The sequence below is a fragment of the Schistocerca cancellata genome, chromosome 2, assembly GCF_023864275.1.
Source record: "Schistocerca cancellata isolate TAMUIC-IGC-003103 chromosome 2, iqSchCanc2.1, whole genome shotgun sequence".
In the NCBI taxonomy this organism is placed as follows: Eukaryota; Metazoa; Arthropoda; class Insecta; order Orthoptera; family Acrididae; genus Schistocerca; species Schistocerca cancellata.
The window spans coordinates 855,720,981-855,736,119 of record NC_064627.1 but is presented as its reverse complement, the minus strand read 5'-3'; the positions used below and the strand labels follow the sequence as shown (position 1 = coordinate 855,736,119).

General features: G+C 42.6%; 1 protein-coding gene across 1 annotated transcript in view; it reads right to left on the bottom strand.

The window, feature by feature from the left end:
* Positions 1 to 212: 212 nt before the first annotated feature.
* The window catches only part of LOC126162784 (guanine nucleotide-binding protein subunit beta-2-like 1), a 62,968-nt gene continuing 48,041 nt past the window's right edge, over positions 213 to 15,139 (bottom strand). Inside the window, exon 7 of the mRNA XM_049919501.1 lies at positions 213 to 1,109. Within this exon, the coding sequence (XP_049775458.1) occupies positions 927 to 1,109 (183 nt within the window). The 3' untranslated portion in view covers positions 213 to 926. The remainder of the gene's footprint in view (positions 1,110 to 15,139) is intronic.

The following is a 15,139-nucleotide window of genomic DNA, read 5'->3' as shown; positions in this document are numbered from 1 at the left end:
GTGATGAATTTTAAGATAATTTGAATGGTTATGGATTTTTTTTATTATTATTCACAAAGTCTCCTAGCTGTGGTTGCCCTCCCCAGACACTATTTGTAAAATTTAGATACAGAATGAAAGGAACAGAAAACATAAGTTGGATGAGTTTACAACTTACTATGTTTCAACTAGGTTTCAGGATATAAAATGAATAAAGCAGCATAACAAAAGAATTTCTGCAAACACAATGTATTATCAAAATAAAGCAATTGATACATCAACATTTTTGTAACAATTCACTTAATCTAAACAGTTTTATCACAGTGCAAAATTTTAATGCTGAACAAATATATAGGAACATAACAAAATCAACAAGACTGGCAATGAAAAAATGTTGTGGGTGAACATTTCACCCCAACTTATGTCACTTTAAGCATAAGACATGCTAACTAACAATTCATGTTACATCAGGACAGAAACACTGAAGGAAAATCACAGCGAAACATATCACTTCACTGAAGGAAGAAATCAATTGCAAATAAAACGAAGGAAAAAGTTTGTACTTCAATAAAACCACAGGAACCGTAATCTGAATTTTCACAAAGAAAAATTTGTAACATCATCTTACCTGAAACAAATGACTTCTGGAAAAATTTCTTCCCAGTAACAGACATGAAATCAATTACTCTTATTTATGGCACATAATCAGTCTCATATGAAAACACACACAAAAATATTTACTGTAGAGCATTAACATGTAAGATGAAGCTCAAGGCAATTTCAATTATAAAACAGGTACTGCAGATGTCCACTGCCTTGATTTATCACAGAATGTCTAACCATAACAAAATAACAACAAACAAAAAAGGCAATGAAGGAACTCATCAACTGACAACAAAAATAGGAACTTTCAACTGAACCAAAAAACAGCAAATTTCCAGTGTGCCTCACGAGTTAGTGGTGATGACCTGCCATGCTCTAATGTGGTTGTCTGAGTAGCCCGCAAACAAAGTTTGTCCATCACCTGACCATGCGAGTGACAGGCACTGCGGTGGTTCTGCGTCCACTCCCTGATATTGATTAAGCACTTCTGGGCACAGTTCATCTACTAACAGCTTACCTTCCAGATCCTGGAATTTCATAAAAATTTTATGTTAGAGGAATGACATGCAGATAGAACTAGAACAACACCACTGACAAAACAAAATCACAACTACTTTTAAAACTAATGAATGTTAGGTATTTACTCTTCATGAGACTTTAAAGCTTTCATAAACACTAATTGTGTTAGTCATGAGTCTACGTCCATATTCTTATGTAATTGACATTAGCAACACCTGTACTTTCTGAACCTAAACCTACTGAGAACTGATGATGAAGTCCCATACTGTGTAACATAGCGTAGGGGACGATGTGGGAGACCCGCACCGCCGTACTAGGCAAGGTCCTAGTGGAGGTGGTTTGCCATTGCCTTCATCTGACCGTAGTGAGGACGGATGGATGGATGGATGGATGGATGATGATGATGATGATGATGAAGACAACACCACAACACCCAGTCATCTCCAGGCAGGTGAAAATCCCTGACCCCGCCGGGAATCGAACCCGGGACACACAGACAAAAAAAGCAATATTGAGTCTTCAACTGAAATAAATAAGAACTGAAGTTCTTTGACTGGGCTTAATCAACACTTCATGACTATCAAGGGAAGAATGCAACCAACAGGTCATCGATTTTGCTCATCTCTTGCACGATTAGATTACTTAGATGTACTAAATGCTGCTATAGCACAATGCACTAAGTGTTTGAGAAATCTGTTCTCCAACTTTTACAAGCCAAGCCAGAAACCTAGTGGCAGACTAGAGGTTTGCGATTATTGAAATCAAGTATCATCAGAGATTTTTTTTTTCCTAATGTTCACATAAATACTTTGTGAAGGACAACTGTAATTCAATCAAATTTATTTTATTAATTTTTTCTTTACATTTCAGCTTCTGACACGTGGATTTTTTCCCATTAACACTATGCAATTTGCATTGGCCAAGTGATGTGGAAAGGGACAATTGTGGTGCCTCGTGTTGGCGGGGGGAGGGGGGAAGAGACAACAACTTCTATTTGAAGCGGTCGGGGTATGATCAGGGACTGGTAGATGGCATCATGTTAGCTCAACGTGAATCAGCTAAATAATTATAATACCCTTAATTATGGAATGGGGGTACAGAATGAAAGAGGAAGTGGCCAGGTGGAATTTTGCACAGAGCATAACTTAATCACAGCTAACACTTGGTTAAAGAATCATGAAAAAAGGTTGTAAACGTGAAAGAGACCAGGAGACACTGGAAGGTTTCAGATAGATAATATAATGGTAAGACAGAGATTTAGAAACCAGGTTTTAAATTTTAAGACATTTCCAGTGGCACGTGTGGACTCTGACCACAATCTATTGGTTGTGAACCGTAGATTAAAACTGAAGAAACTGCAGAAAGGTGGTAATTTAAGAAGATGGGACCAGGATAAACTGATAGAACCAGAGGTTGTAGAGAGTTTTGGAGAGAGCATTAGAGAATTATTGACAGGAGCAGGAGGAAGAAATACAGTAGAAGAAGAATGGGTAGCTTTGAGAGATGAAATAGCGAAGGCAGCAGAGGATCAAGTAGGTAAAAGGACGAGGGCTAGTACAAATCCTGAATTGAATTGATCAAAGGAGAAAATATAAAAATCAGCAGATGAAGCAAGCAAAAAGGAATACAAACACCTCAAAAATGAGATCGACAGGAAGTGCAAAATGGCTAAGCAGGGAAAATTAAAGAGACCTTTGGAGAAAAGAGAACCACCTGTATGAATATCAAGAGCTCAGATGGAAAACCAGTTCTAATCAAAGAAGGGAAAGCAGAAAGGTGGAAGGAGCATGTAGAGGTCCCAGGAGTAGAAGACATTCCATTAGAACTACTGATAGCGTTGGGAGAGCCAGCCCTGACAGAACTCTACCATCTGATGAGCAAGATGTATGAGACAGGCGAAATACCCTCGGACTTCAAGAAGAATATAACAATTCCAATCCCAAAGAAAGCAGGTGTTGACAGGTGTTAAAATTGCCAAACTATCAGCTTAATAAGTCACGGATACAAAATATTAACTCTAACTCTTTACAGACAAATGGAAAAACTGGTAAAAGCCAACCTTGGGGAAGATCAGTTTGGATTCCATAGAAATGTTGGAACACATGAGGCAATACTGACCCTACCACTTACCTTAGAAAATAGGTTAAGGAAAGGCAAACCTACGTTTCTAGCATTTGTAGACTTAGAGAAAGCTTTTGACAATTTTGACTGGATGGCAGGGGTCAAATACAAGGAGCGAAAGGCTATTTACTATTTGTACAGAAACCAGTTGGAAGTTGTAAGAGTCAATGGGCACAGAAGGGAAGCAATGGTTGAGAAGGGAGTGAGACAGGTTTGTAACCTATTCCTGATGTTAATCTGTATATCGAGCGAGCAGTAAGGAAAACAGAAGAAAAATTTGGAGTAGGAATTAAAATCAATGGAGAAAAAATAAAAACTTTACAGTTTGCCAATGACATTGTAATTCTGTCAAGAGACAGCAAAGGACCTGGAAGAGCAGTTGAACAGGTCTTCAAAGGAGGATATAAGATGAACATCAATAAAAGCAAAACCAGGATAATGGAATGTAGTCAAATTAAATCAGATGATTCTAAGAGAATTAGATTAGGAAATGAGACACTTAACGTAGTAGACGAGTTTTGCTATTTGGGTAGCAAAATTAACTCATCATGGTTGAAGTAGAGAGGATATAAAATGTAGACTGGCAACAGCAAGAAAAGTTTTTCTGGAGAAGAGGAATTTGTTAACATCGAGTGTAGATTTAAGTGTCAAGAAGTCTTTTCTGAAAGTATTTGTATGGAGTGTAGCCATATATGGACGTGAAACATGGACGATACATGTTGTTGTGGTCTTCAGTCCTGAGACTGGTTTGATGCAGCTCTCCATGCTACTCTATCCTGTGCAAGCTGCTTCATCTCCCAGTACCTACTGCAACCTACATCCTTCTGAATCTGCTTAGTGTATTCATCTCTTGGTCTCCCTCTACGATTTTTACCCTCCACGCGGCCCTCCAATGCTAAATTTGTGATCCCTTGATGCCTCAAAACATGTCCTACCAACCGATCCCTTCTTCTAGTCAAGTTGTGCCACAAACTTCTCTTCTCCCAATCCTATTCAATACCTCCTCATTAGTTACGTTATCTACCCACCTTATCTTCAGCATTCTTCGGTAGCACCACATTTCGAAAGCTTCTATTCTCTTCTTGTCCATACTAGTTATCGTCCATGTTTCACTTCCATACATGGCTACACTCCATACAAATACTTTCAGAAACGACTTCCTGACACTTAAATCTATACTCGATGTTAACAAATTTCTGTTCTTCAGAAACGATTTCCTTGCCATTGCCAGTCTACATTTTGTATCCTCTCTACTTCGACCATCATCAGTTATTTTACTCCCTAAATAGCAAAACTCCTTTACTACTTTAAGTGTCTCATTTCCTAATCTAATTCCCTCAGCATCACCCGACTTAATTCGACTACATTCCATTATCCTTGTTTTACTTTTGTTGATGTTCATCTTATATCCTCCTTTCAAGACATCTACATCTACATTTATACTATGCAAGCCACCCAACGGTGTGTGGCGGAGACACTGTCCATTCCATTCAACTGTTCTTCCAAGTCCTTTGCTGTCTCTGACAGAATTACAATGTCATCGGCGAACCTCAAAGTTTTTATTTCTTCTCCCTGGATTTTAATACCTACTCCAAATTTTTCTTTTGTTTCCTTTACTGCTTGCTCAATATACAGATTGAATAACATCGGGGATAGGCTACAACCCTGTCTCACTCCTTTCCCAACCACTGCTTCCCTTTCATGCCCCTCGACTCTTATAACTGCCATCTGGTTTCTGTACAAATTGTAAATAGCCTTTCGCTCCCTGTATTTTACCCTTGCCACCTTTAGAATGTGGAAGAGAGTATTCCAGTCAACATTGTCAAAAGCTTTCTGTAAGTCTACAAATGTTAGATACGTAGGTTTGCCTTTTCTTAATCTTTCTTCTAAGATAAGTCGTAAGGTTAGTATTGCCTCACGTGTTCCAACATTTCTACAGAATCCAAACTGATCTTCCCCGAGGTCCGCTTCTACCATTTTTTCCATTCATCTGTAAAGAATACGCGAGTATTTTGCAGCTGTGACTTATTAAACTGATAGTTCGGTAATTTTCACATCTGTCAACACCTGCTTTCTTTGTGATTGGAATTATTATATTCTTCTTGAAGTCTGAGGGTATTTCACCTGTCTCATACATCTTGCTCACCAGATGGTACAGATTTGTCAGGACTGGCTCTCCCAAGGCCGTCAGTAGTTCCAATGGAATGTTGTCTACTCCCGGGGCCTTGTTTCGACTCAGGTCTTTCAGTGCTCTGTCAAACTCTTCACACAGTATCGTATCTCCCATTTCATCTTCACCTACATCCTCTTCCATTTCCATAATACTGTCCTCAAGTACATCGCCCTTGTATAAACCCTCTATATACTCCTTCCCCCTTTCTGCCTTCCCGTCTTTGCTTAGAACTGGGTTGCCATCTGAGCTCTTGATATTCATACAAGTGGTTCTCTTCTCTCCAAAGGTCTCTCTAATTTTCCTGTAGGCAGTATCTATCTTACCCCTAGTGAGACAAGCCTCTACATCCTTACATCTGTCCTCTAGCCATCCCTGCTTAGCCATTTTGCACTTCCTGTCGATCTCATTTTTGAGACGTTTGTATTCCTTTTTGCCTGCTTCATTTACTGCATTTTTATATTTTCTCCTTTCATCAATTAAATTCAATATTTCTTCTGTTACCCAAGGATTTCTGTTAGCCCTCGTCTTTTTACCTACTTGATCGTCTGCTGCTTTCAGTACTTCATCCCTCAGAGCTACCCATTCTTCTTCTACTGTATTTCTTTCCCCCATTCCTGTCAATTGTTCCCTTATGCTCTCCCTGAAACACTCTACAACCTCTCGTTCTTTCAGTTTATCCAGGTCCCATCTCCTTAAATTCCCACCTTTTTGCAGTTTCTTCAGTTTCAATCTGCAGTTCATAACCAATATATTGTGGTCAGAGTCCACATCTGCCCCTGGAAATGTCTTACAATTTAAAACCTGGTTCCTAAATCTCTGTCTTACCATTATATAATCTATCTGATACCTTTTAGTATCTCCAGGATTCTTCCAGGTATACAACCTTCTTTTATGATTCTTGAACCAATTGTTAGCTATGATTAAGTTATGCTCTGTGCAAAATTCTACAAGGCGGCTTCTTCTTTCATTTCTTCCCCCCAATCCATATTCACCTACTATGTTTCCTTCTCTCCCTTTTCCTACTGACGAATTCCAGTCACCCATGACTATTAAATTTTCGTCTCCCTTCACTACCTGAATAATTTCTTTTATCTCGTCATACATTTCATCTATTTCTTCATCTTCTGCAGAGCTAGTTGGCATATAAACTTTTACTACTGTAGTAGACATGGGCTTCGTGTCTATCTTGGCCACAATAATGCGTTCACTATGCTGTTTGTAGTAGGTTACCCGCACTCCTATTTTTTATTCATTATTGAACCTACTCCTGCATTACCCCTATTTGATTTTGTATTTATAACCCTGTATTCACCTGACCAGAAGTCTTGTTCCTCCTGCCACCGAACTTCACTAATTCCCACTATATCTAATTTTAACCTATCCATTTCCATTTTTAAGTTTTCTAACCTACCTGCCCGATTAAGGGATCTGACATTCCACGCTCCGATCCGTAGAACGCCAGTTTTCTTTCTCCTGATAACGACGTCCTCTTGAGTAGTCCCCGCCCGGAGATCCGAATGGGGGACTATTTTACCTCTGGAATATTATATCCAAGAGGACGCCATCATCATTTAATCATACAGCAAAGCTGCATGTCCTCGGGAAAAATTACTGCTGTAGTTTCCCCTTGCTTTCAGCTGTTCGCAGTACCAGCACAGCAAGGCCGTTTTGGTTAATGTTACAAGGCCAGATCAGTCAATCATCCAGACTGTTGCCCCTGCAACTACTGAAAAGGCTGCTGCCCCTCTTCAGGAACCACATGTTTGTCTGGCCTCTCAACAGATACCCCTCCGTTGTGGCTGCACCTATGGTACGGCCATCTGTATCGCTGAGGCACGCAAGCCTCCCCACCAACGGCAAGGTCCATGGTTCATGGGGGGGGACGATACATAGTTTAGACAATAAGAGACTAGAAGCTTTTGAACTGTGGGGCTACAGAAGAATGCTTAAGAGTAGATCACATAACTAATGAGGAGGTACTGAATAGAATTGGGGAGAAGAGGAATTTGTGGCATAAATTGACTAGAGGATGGGATCGGTTGGTAGGACATGTTCTGAGGCATCAAGGGATCACCAATTTAGTATTGGAGGGCAGCGTGGAGGGTAAAAATTGTAGAGGGAGACCAAGAGATGAATACAGTAAGCAGATTCAGAAGCGTGCAGGGTGCAGTAGTTAATTGAAGATGATGCTTCCACAGGATGGAGTGGCATGGAGAACTGCATCAAACCAGTGTCTGAACTGAAGACCACCACCACCACATAGAGAAGGATATGTTAAGTTAAAGTCAATTATATATACAGAATTGATGTACAAGATGCCCATAATTAAAGCTCCAGTTTCAAAACACTGTAGACAGACATTTGAACAGCATATTTCTGACTCAGGGGGAAATGCCAGGGGACAAAAAATAATGAAAATCTTACAAACCGATGGCACTTTAAGCCGCTTAACGTAAATGGGGCCAGCTACAAATGATAGGAATCTCAATACGACTACTACAATTCGAGTTGCACATTACACCACCCGTGCTGTTCAGTGTGCATGACTGCACAAGTTCGGCAGTCAACAGTTGTGGTACTGAAGTCCACCCAAAACAGCAAGGTCATATCACAATGGATGGGAAAAATCAGTTTTTAAATGTCCGAAGGCCAAAAACCATAGAAAATGTGAAGTGACATCAGTTTCAAATTGCCGTGAGACTTACACAAGGCATCTTCAATATACTATCCACCATTTTTTGCCGTAAGTTGAAATTGAGAAGCAGCATGTTCCAGAACAGATAGGAGTGTCAAGGATCACATTCAGAAAGCATTGTGCAATGCATACCTTCAATTCAGTTATGTTCGTAGTTGGAGCACTAAACACAACATCTGTCAGATAATGCCTCAGGCAGAAGTTACACAGAATAAAGGTCAGGTGATCTGGAAGGCCAGGCTGTAGGGAAGTTGTGACATAATTCTATCATTTCTAAAATGCCTCTGCAGCAGCTGCTTCACTAGCTGTATAATGGGCACCATCTTGCATAAAAATGATCTTATCCACATGTCTATGCGGTTGAAGGGTTGGAATGACTGTGTGCAAAAGACTCATAGCATTTACTAGTGACAAAACAGGTAACGGAACATGAGGACTCACCTCCTTGGAAAATACTGCACTATTAGAAAAGATGCTGTCAACCCTCGCAACACAATCACCTTTGCAGAGTGAAGTTGTACCAATTCAAGTTATGGATTTTCCATTGCTCATATTCTGCATATTGACATGTCCTTGGAGATGTAAATGGGCTTCATCTGTTCACAGAATGTTCCATGACCATTCATGGTCCACTTCCATGTGAGTAAGAAATTCCAGAGCGAACATTTGTCTTCCTGGCAGGTCAGCACGAAGCAACTCCTCAACATGGATGATTCTGTACGGATAATAATGCAGGATGTATCATAGTATTTTATGCAGCGTGCTCGCAGGCATGTCCAATGTTTGGACAGTTCTCTGTGCACTGCATGTTTGCACACCACTGCTCGACCTCTCTTGCAATGCTGTGGCCACATCTTCAACAGATGTCTGCCAACTACTTTCTTCCCTCTGTAACACTGCACTTCGAAAGAACCTGTCTTTTCAAATTTTGTAATCATTTTCTCCAGCCCTTGGAAGACATCTGACCAATCCCTTTTTTTCATACCCCATATTGTCAAGAACTTCTACAGGGCTATTAGCACACAGTCACCATTCCTGTAAGCGAACTTTAGCAGCAGCACACGATTCTACATGGAGACAGTCATGCCCGTGTCTGACACAAACTGAGGAACAGCCACATGCAGCATGTCTGTTGGTGTGTATATTCTTGCAGTGGCTCTATCAAGGTGAACAAGTGAAAGCTTTCCTAGGCCTGTTGCACTAAGGAATGGACGGTGTACAGCACACAGAGAGTGAGCAGATGACACAGTTGAAAAGCCTGTGTCGCCGGATGCACTCCGTGGTTGATACAGGGCAAACAGCTCTGCCATAAATATTTAACTGTGTGCCGGAAGTCGATACTGAAAAATGTCGGCGCCAATGAAAAAGGCACACCCGACACCACGATCAGTCCAAGAGCCATCAGTGTACACAAAGGTACTATCGTGAAATTCTGTGTGAAGGTTGTGAAACTGAAGGCGATAGAACAAGGTTGGTGTAGCGTCATTATAAAGCGAATGAAGGACGAGGTGAACACAGGCCACTGCACGAAGCAAAGGTGGTGAAGGGTTCAAACCCACTGGGAAAGTTGCAGGGAACGTGAAGTTAACCTGGTGAAGCAAGAGCTGAAAGCGAAGTCCAGGAGGTAACAGAAGAGGGACATGCCCCCTACAGGCGATCAAAGGAGTCATCGAAGGAGGCAGCATAGGATGGGTGGCCATACATGGCAGACAAATGGCATGCATACCTGCTGAGGAGAAAGTCCAGCAGTAGTTCAGCACCTTCTGTATAGAAACTCTGAACAGGGCTAGTGTAAAAGGCACCAGTGGCCAAATGGATGCCACAATGGTGGATAGTATTGAGACAACATACGAGGGATGGATGTGCAAATGCATAAATAAAGCTCCCATAGTTTATTTTCCAACGGACAAGGGACCATTATAAATGAAGGAGGGTGGTTCGATCTGCACCCCAGAAGTACTATTTAAGACACATAGGACACTGAGGTACTGCGTACCTTGGGCTGCCAGGTAAGACGTGGGAGGACCAAGAGTGTTTCCTATCGAGCAGGAGCCCCAGGAATTTCATAGTTTCAGTGAATGGAAGAGCAACAGGCACAAGATGTAAAGATGGTGGGAGAAGCCAACTGTGCCAGTTTTGTCAGTGGAAAAACTAAAGCCACTGTTGATGTTCCATGAGTAAAGACAATTGAGACATAACTGAGACAGGTCCGTGAAAAACTGCAACAGATGACAAAACTGTCAACAAAAAGGGAGCCAGAGATACCCAGTGGGAGACAGGCCATTATACGGTAAATGGCAACAGCAAGGAGATGAATGCCCCTGGAACCCTGAGGCACACCGTTTTCCTGGATAATGGTGTCCAAGAAGGCAAAACCCAAACATACTTTGAAAAGTCATTCTTTTAAAAATTTCTAAAGGAAATTGGGCAGGTGGCCACGGAAGCCCCACGTTTAGAGAGTATGTAAGGTACCTGTCCCTCAGCAGGTGTCTTAGGCTTTCTTCAAATCTAAAGACACGTCACAGTCTGGGATTTCCGCAGAAAACCATTCATGACTTGGGTGGACAAAGTGACAAGGTGTTCACTGTCGAATGGCGCACTCGAAATCCACATTGTGCAGTGGTTGATAAATTACAAGACTCGAGCCAGCATACCAGCTGGGCATGAGTTATGTTCCACCACCTTGCAAACACAGCTGGTGAGAGATGGGACGATGGCTAGAAGGCTTAGGCACAGGTATGACAGTGCCTTCACGCCGAAGTCCGGAAACATGCCCTCCGCGCTGTTGTGCAGGTATGTATGAAGCAGTAAGTGCTTGCCTGCAAAAGAAATGTGCTGCGACATCTGAATGGTAACAGCGTCTGGCCCTGGGGCAGAGGATTGGGGTGAAGGGAAAACATGATCTAGCTCTCTCATAGTAAAGGTGGCATTTTAACATGATTCTGAGAAGAGAAGGGTATTGCCCTAACCTCCTTAACTCATTTCCAATGGAGGAAGGCATGGTTATAGTGGGAGGAGCTCGACATTTCCGCAAAATGGCAGCACAAGGTGTTGGAGATAGCAATAGGGTCCACAATGACATCGTCTGCTACTGTCAGGCCGGAAATTGGAGAATGGATATTGGTTCCAGAGAGCCGTCTGACAGGAAGAGGGGTGTGGAACTGTTTAAAAAAAAGCTTTTGAATTAAACCCAGCTAGCTTTTATGTTATCCTGAAGAACACAACAACACTGTGCACACATCTGTTTATAATGAATGCAGTTTGCCATCATATGATGACAGTTAAAAATGCAGAGGTGGGGTACGAGTCAGCAAATGGATAGCAAATGGGGAATGGTTGCTCGAGTAGATGTCAGAAAGAACAGGCCATTTGAGATGATGAGCAAGATGTGGAGTGCAGAAGGATAGGTCCAAATGGGAATAGGTGCGCGAGGAATCTGAAGGGAACGTGGTTGCTCCTATGTTAAGGCAGGAAAGGTTAAGCTGATTAAGAAAGTCAGCGAAGAGTGCTCCTCTCGACAGATTCTGGGAGAACCCCAAATCGGATGGTGAGCATTAAAGTCACTGAGCAGCAGAAATGGGTGAGATAGCTGCCCAATAAGCTGTAAGAAGTCGGCCCTGGCAACATCGAATGACGGAGGGATGTAAATGGTACATAACTCCCCAAGAGATGGAATGTCGACCTCGGGCGGAAGGTCATAATGGAAAAGAAGAAATAAAGTTCAAAGCGATTGTGAGGATGCAATGTTGCTTCCTGAAGGCAGAGTACAAGTGAATGCTGCAATTCTAAAAGCAGCCATAATTCCTCTTTGTTGGATCAAAGGCCACGAGTGTTCCATTGGAGGAGAGTCTGACGAGTGAAGACTTGCTGTTACAGGGCACAGAGGCAGGAGGATCCTGTTCCATGAGGTCCGAAGATGTGTCAACTTTGTTCTGCTGTCGGCCTGCGGAGTCCAATGCAGAGAAACAGTTGGTGGTGTGCACCAGCTACACGAAGGCCGGAAAGCGAAGCTATCATGTGGCAACACAGTCGTGGAGGATCTTCAAGCCAGTGAAGGAGAAGAATGTTTGCCTTCGTTGGATTTCTTTGAGCCTTTCCGATTAGCAGTGGAAGACGCCAGTGTTAGCTGGCTGGAGAGATGTTTGAAGTCTTCACAGGCTTATTCCTGCTGTCCTTTCCGTCCTGCCAGTTGTTTAGCTAGTGACTTCGCCCCACGAGGCCAGAGTTTGATGGCTTGTTGCACACCTGGACGAGGGGACTGCGATGCTACCATAACACTGGGCGGTTTCACAACCTCAGAGCTGAATTTGAGGTCGCATGTCTGCGTGGCCATATCTATCATGGAGCAGGATGTAATAAGAACAGTACTGCATGTGCCAGACGATAGAGCGCAAGGTTTACGACAATCCAATAACTTGCGAGCGACCTGGTAAGTAACTTTTTCCTTTACCCAGCTCTCCTGGACAGCCAGCTAATCGAGATACATGGGACAATCTCAAAAGGAGGTGGCATGGTTGCCATTGCAGTTGATACAGCAGGGAGGAGGAGTCAGACAATCGCCCCCGTGCGCATCAATACCACAGGTTACACATTTGGTCGGTTGTCGACAAGACATTTGAGTGTGGGTGAAATGATGACATTGGTAGCAGCACTTCGGGTTCAGAATGTACTGCTGGACTGAGAGACCCTCATAGCCTGCTTTGATCTTGGGCAGAAGCATCTCTCTACAAGACCAGGATTTCACAGGGCCAGCACCTCCATCAACGCCTTTCTGAATAATAAATGGATTTACTGTTGTGAAGGACTAACTGTGTTCAGTATGTGAAACCACGAAGAGCCATGGTGCAGCTTGGAGAGTCTTTGAATTGTTAGCCTCATTCCATTTACATTTTGTAGACGTTGATTGTGAAGATGATTGGCTCATTGTAAGAAAATCGCCCACGATTGCCAGCCTTTCCGATGGTGTACTCCTTCCAACTGGGGGCCACCTCCACAAGGGGGCGCACTCATCTTAGGTGATTGTTCACAACTCAGATCAACCCCTCCGAACACATGACAGAGGGACCAACTGGCAATTTGGGAAGGTAGCAGCTCAGGCAATCACCCCTCCCTGGGTCTGGCTTGTGCCAGAGGGTACGTGAAAACCCTACCTGTCAACCCAGGGCTGGGAATTACGTGTTACCCAGTCACCTGTTACACATCAGACGTATGGGCCAGCCTTCAGGAGTGCACAGGGAGGAAGAAGGGAAAAGAGGAGCCCAAGTGCCGAATGGAGGAAGGATAGGAGAAGGTGAAAAAAGAAAGGAAAAAGGAAGGCAGTGGTGAGACTGTTCTTATGTCAGCTACAGACAGTGTGGAACATAACATTCAGAAGAGCACCTCAGACATGTTCAATAAAGGATGGGAAAAAGAATAGAGGATAGACATGCAGCACGGAAGGGAAAAAGATGCTGCAAACGCTGAGGCCCTATCATAGATTTCTCTCCTGTGTGAACAAAAATCTTAAGTACTAACATCAACATTGTTTGTAATGAACAATTTTTAGACGGAGAAAGCAAGGCAAATGGTATGTATGTTTCATTAAAGCTACTGTTATTTCAATAAAACTGAACACATTTGTGACAAAAACACATGTTTCCTTGGCGTCAGAAGACAGATTTAAAATACCTTCACTGGTTTCAGAAACAACCTCACAAAAAAGATGATGGCCTCTTGAAAGAAGAGTTTAGGGCAGGGAAGAGTTGTGCAAACCAACACTGTAAGTGACCATTAATAAAATGTTGGTTCTACTACATTTGTTACTGCCCATTATTAGTCAGTGTTATGTCTATTATTTTACAGGTATTGTGAGATTTTCCTTTCGAGACAGACGAGTACATAACATAAAAAACCACCAGCAACTTCCACAATTATCTTCTTACTGCCCACACTTTCTAACACAAATTATTAAGTGCCAAAATGTACTAGAATAAATAACATGTCTATAAAATGCCACACTGTACGATGTGCTTGCAATGAGACAGTTGCAATTCCTCAAATCCATCGGCCATGGCCTCTGGCCTGCCAAGGTGCACCGCAGTCCTAGGTCCTTGGATAAACCGTAAAAATCTGCTGCATTATGCCCACACAAACAGACCATGACTGCAGGCAGATTGGTGAGACTAGATACAATAGGCACGGCTTGCACATTAGTCGGAAATGATGCGCTTCTGATTGGCAGGCCCAATCCATTAGAGAGAACCACAGGAATGGCCTGCGGTTTTGGCCCATCGTGGAAGTCCACTCGTGTGGCCTGCTATTCACGTGTCACAGACACCATGTTGGTGAAATGAGACCGCATTGATCAATCCAAGCAACAGATAACTTGCACAAATACTCTGAGAATCAATACTAATGATGATAGATATCAGCTCACTGTAAAGATGATAACTGTGCCACAGACACACACCTAGAAAAGATTCACACTCTCACAACTAAATTTTCGGCCATAGCCTTTGTCGGAAAATAAAGAGCATACACACATTCACAGTCACTCAAACACAACTCATGCATACATGACTGGCATCTCTGGCTGCTGTGTCAACAATCTGAGAATCAGATCCAAACACACCATTCCTTTCACCTCCCTGCCTTTCGTCAGCAGCTGCTAGGCTAGTGGCAAGAAGTGGTGGCAGCAATTACTGCAAGCTGAGGGGAGTGGTAGGAAGGGGAGAAGCAGTAACAATGAGGGAGTAGGGAAGTGGTGCACGTACTCAGCTGCACCCAGCCGGTAGCTATGCATGAAACATCTCAGTAAACCAACTTTTTTATGTACTGAGACAAAAATGAGATTTTTCCAATGCCCTTTTCAAATTTCCCTGACATGTTTGAAATTCCCTGTTTCCCGAACTTGTGGCAACTCTGTGGACCAGAGAGAGAGAGAGAGAGAGAGAGAGAGAGAGAGAGAGAGAGAGAGAGAGAGAGAGAGAGAGGAGCTGTGACCTGCTGGATGTACAGTTGGTTGCCTTGTAAATAGATTAATGGAATAGTACTTTAAGGTAATTTTAATT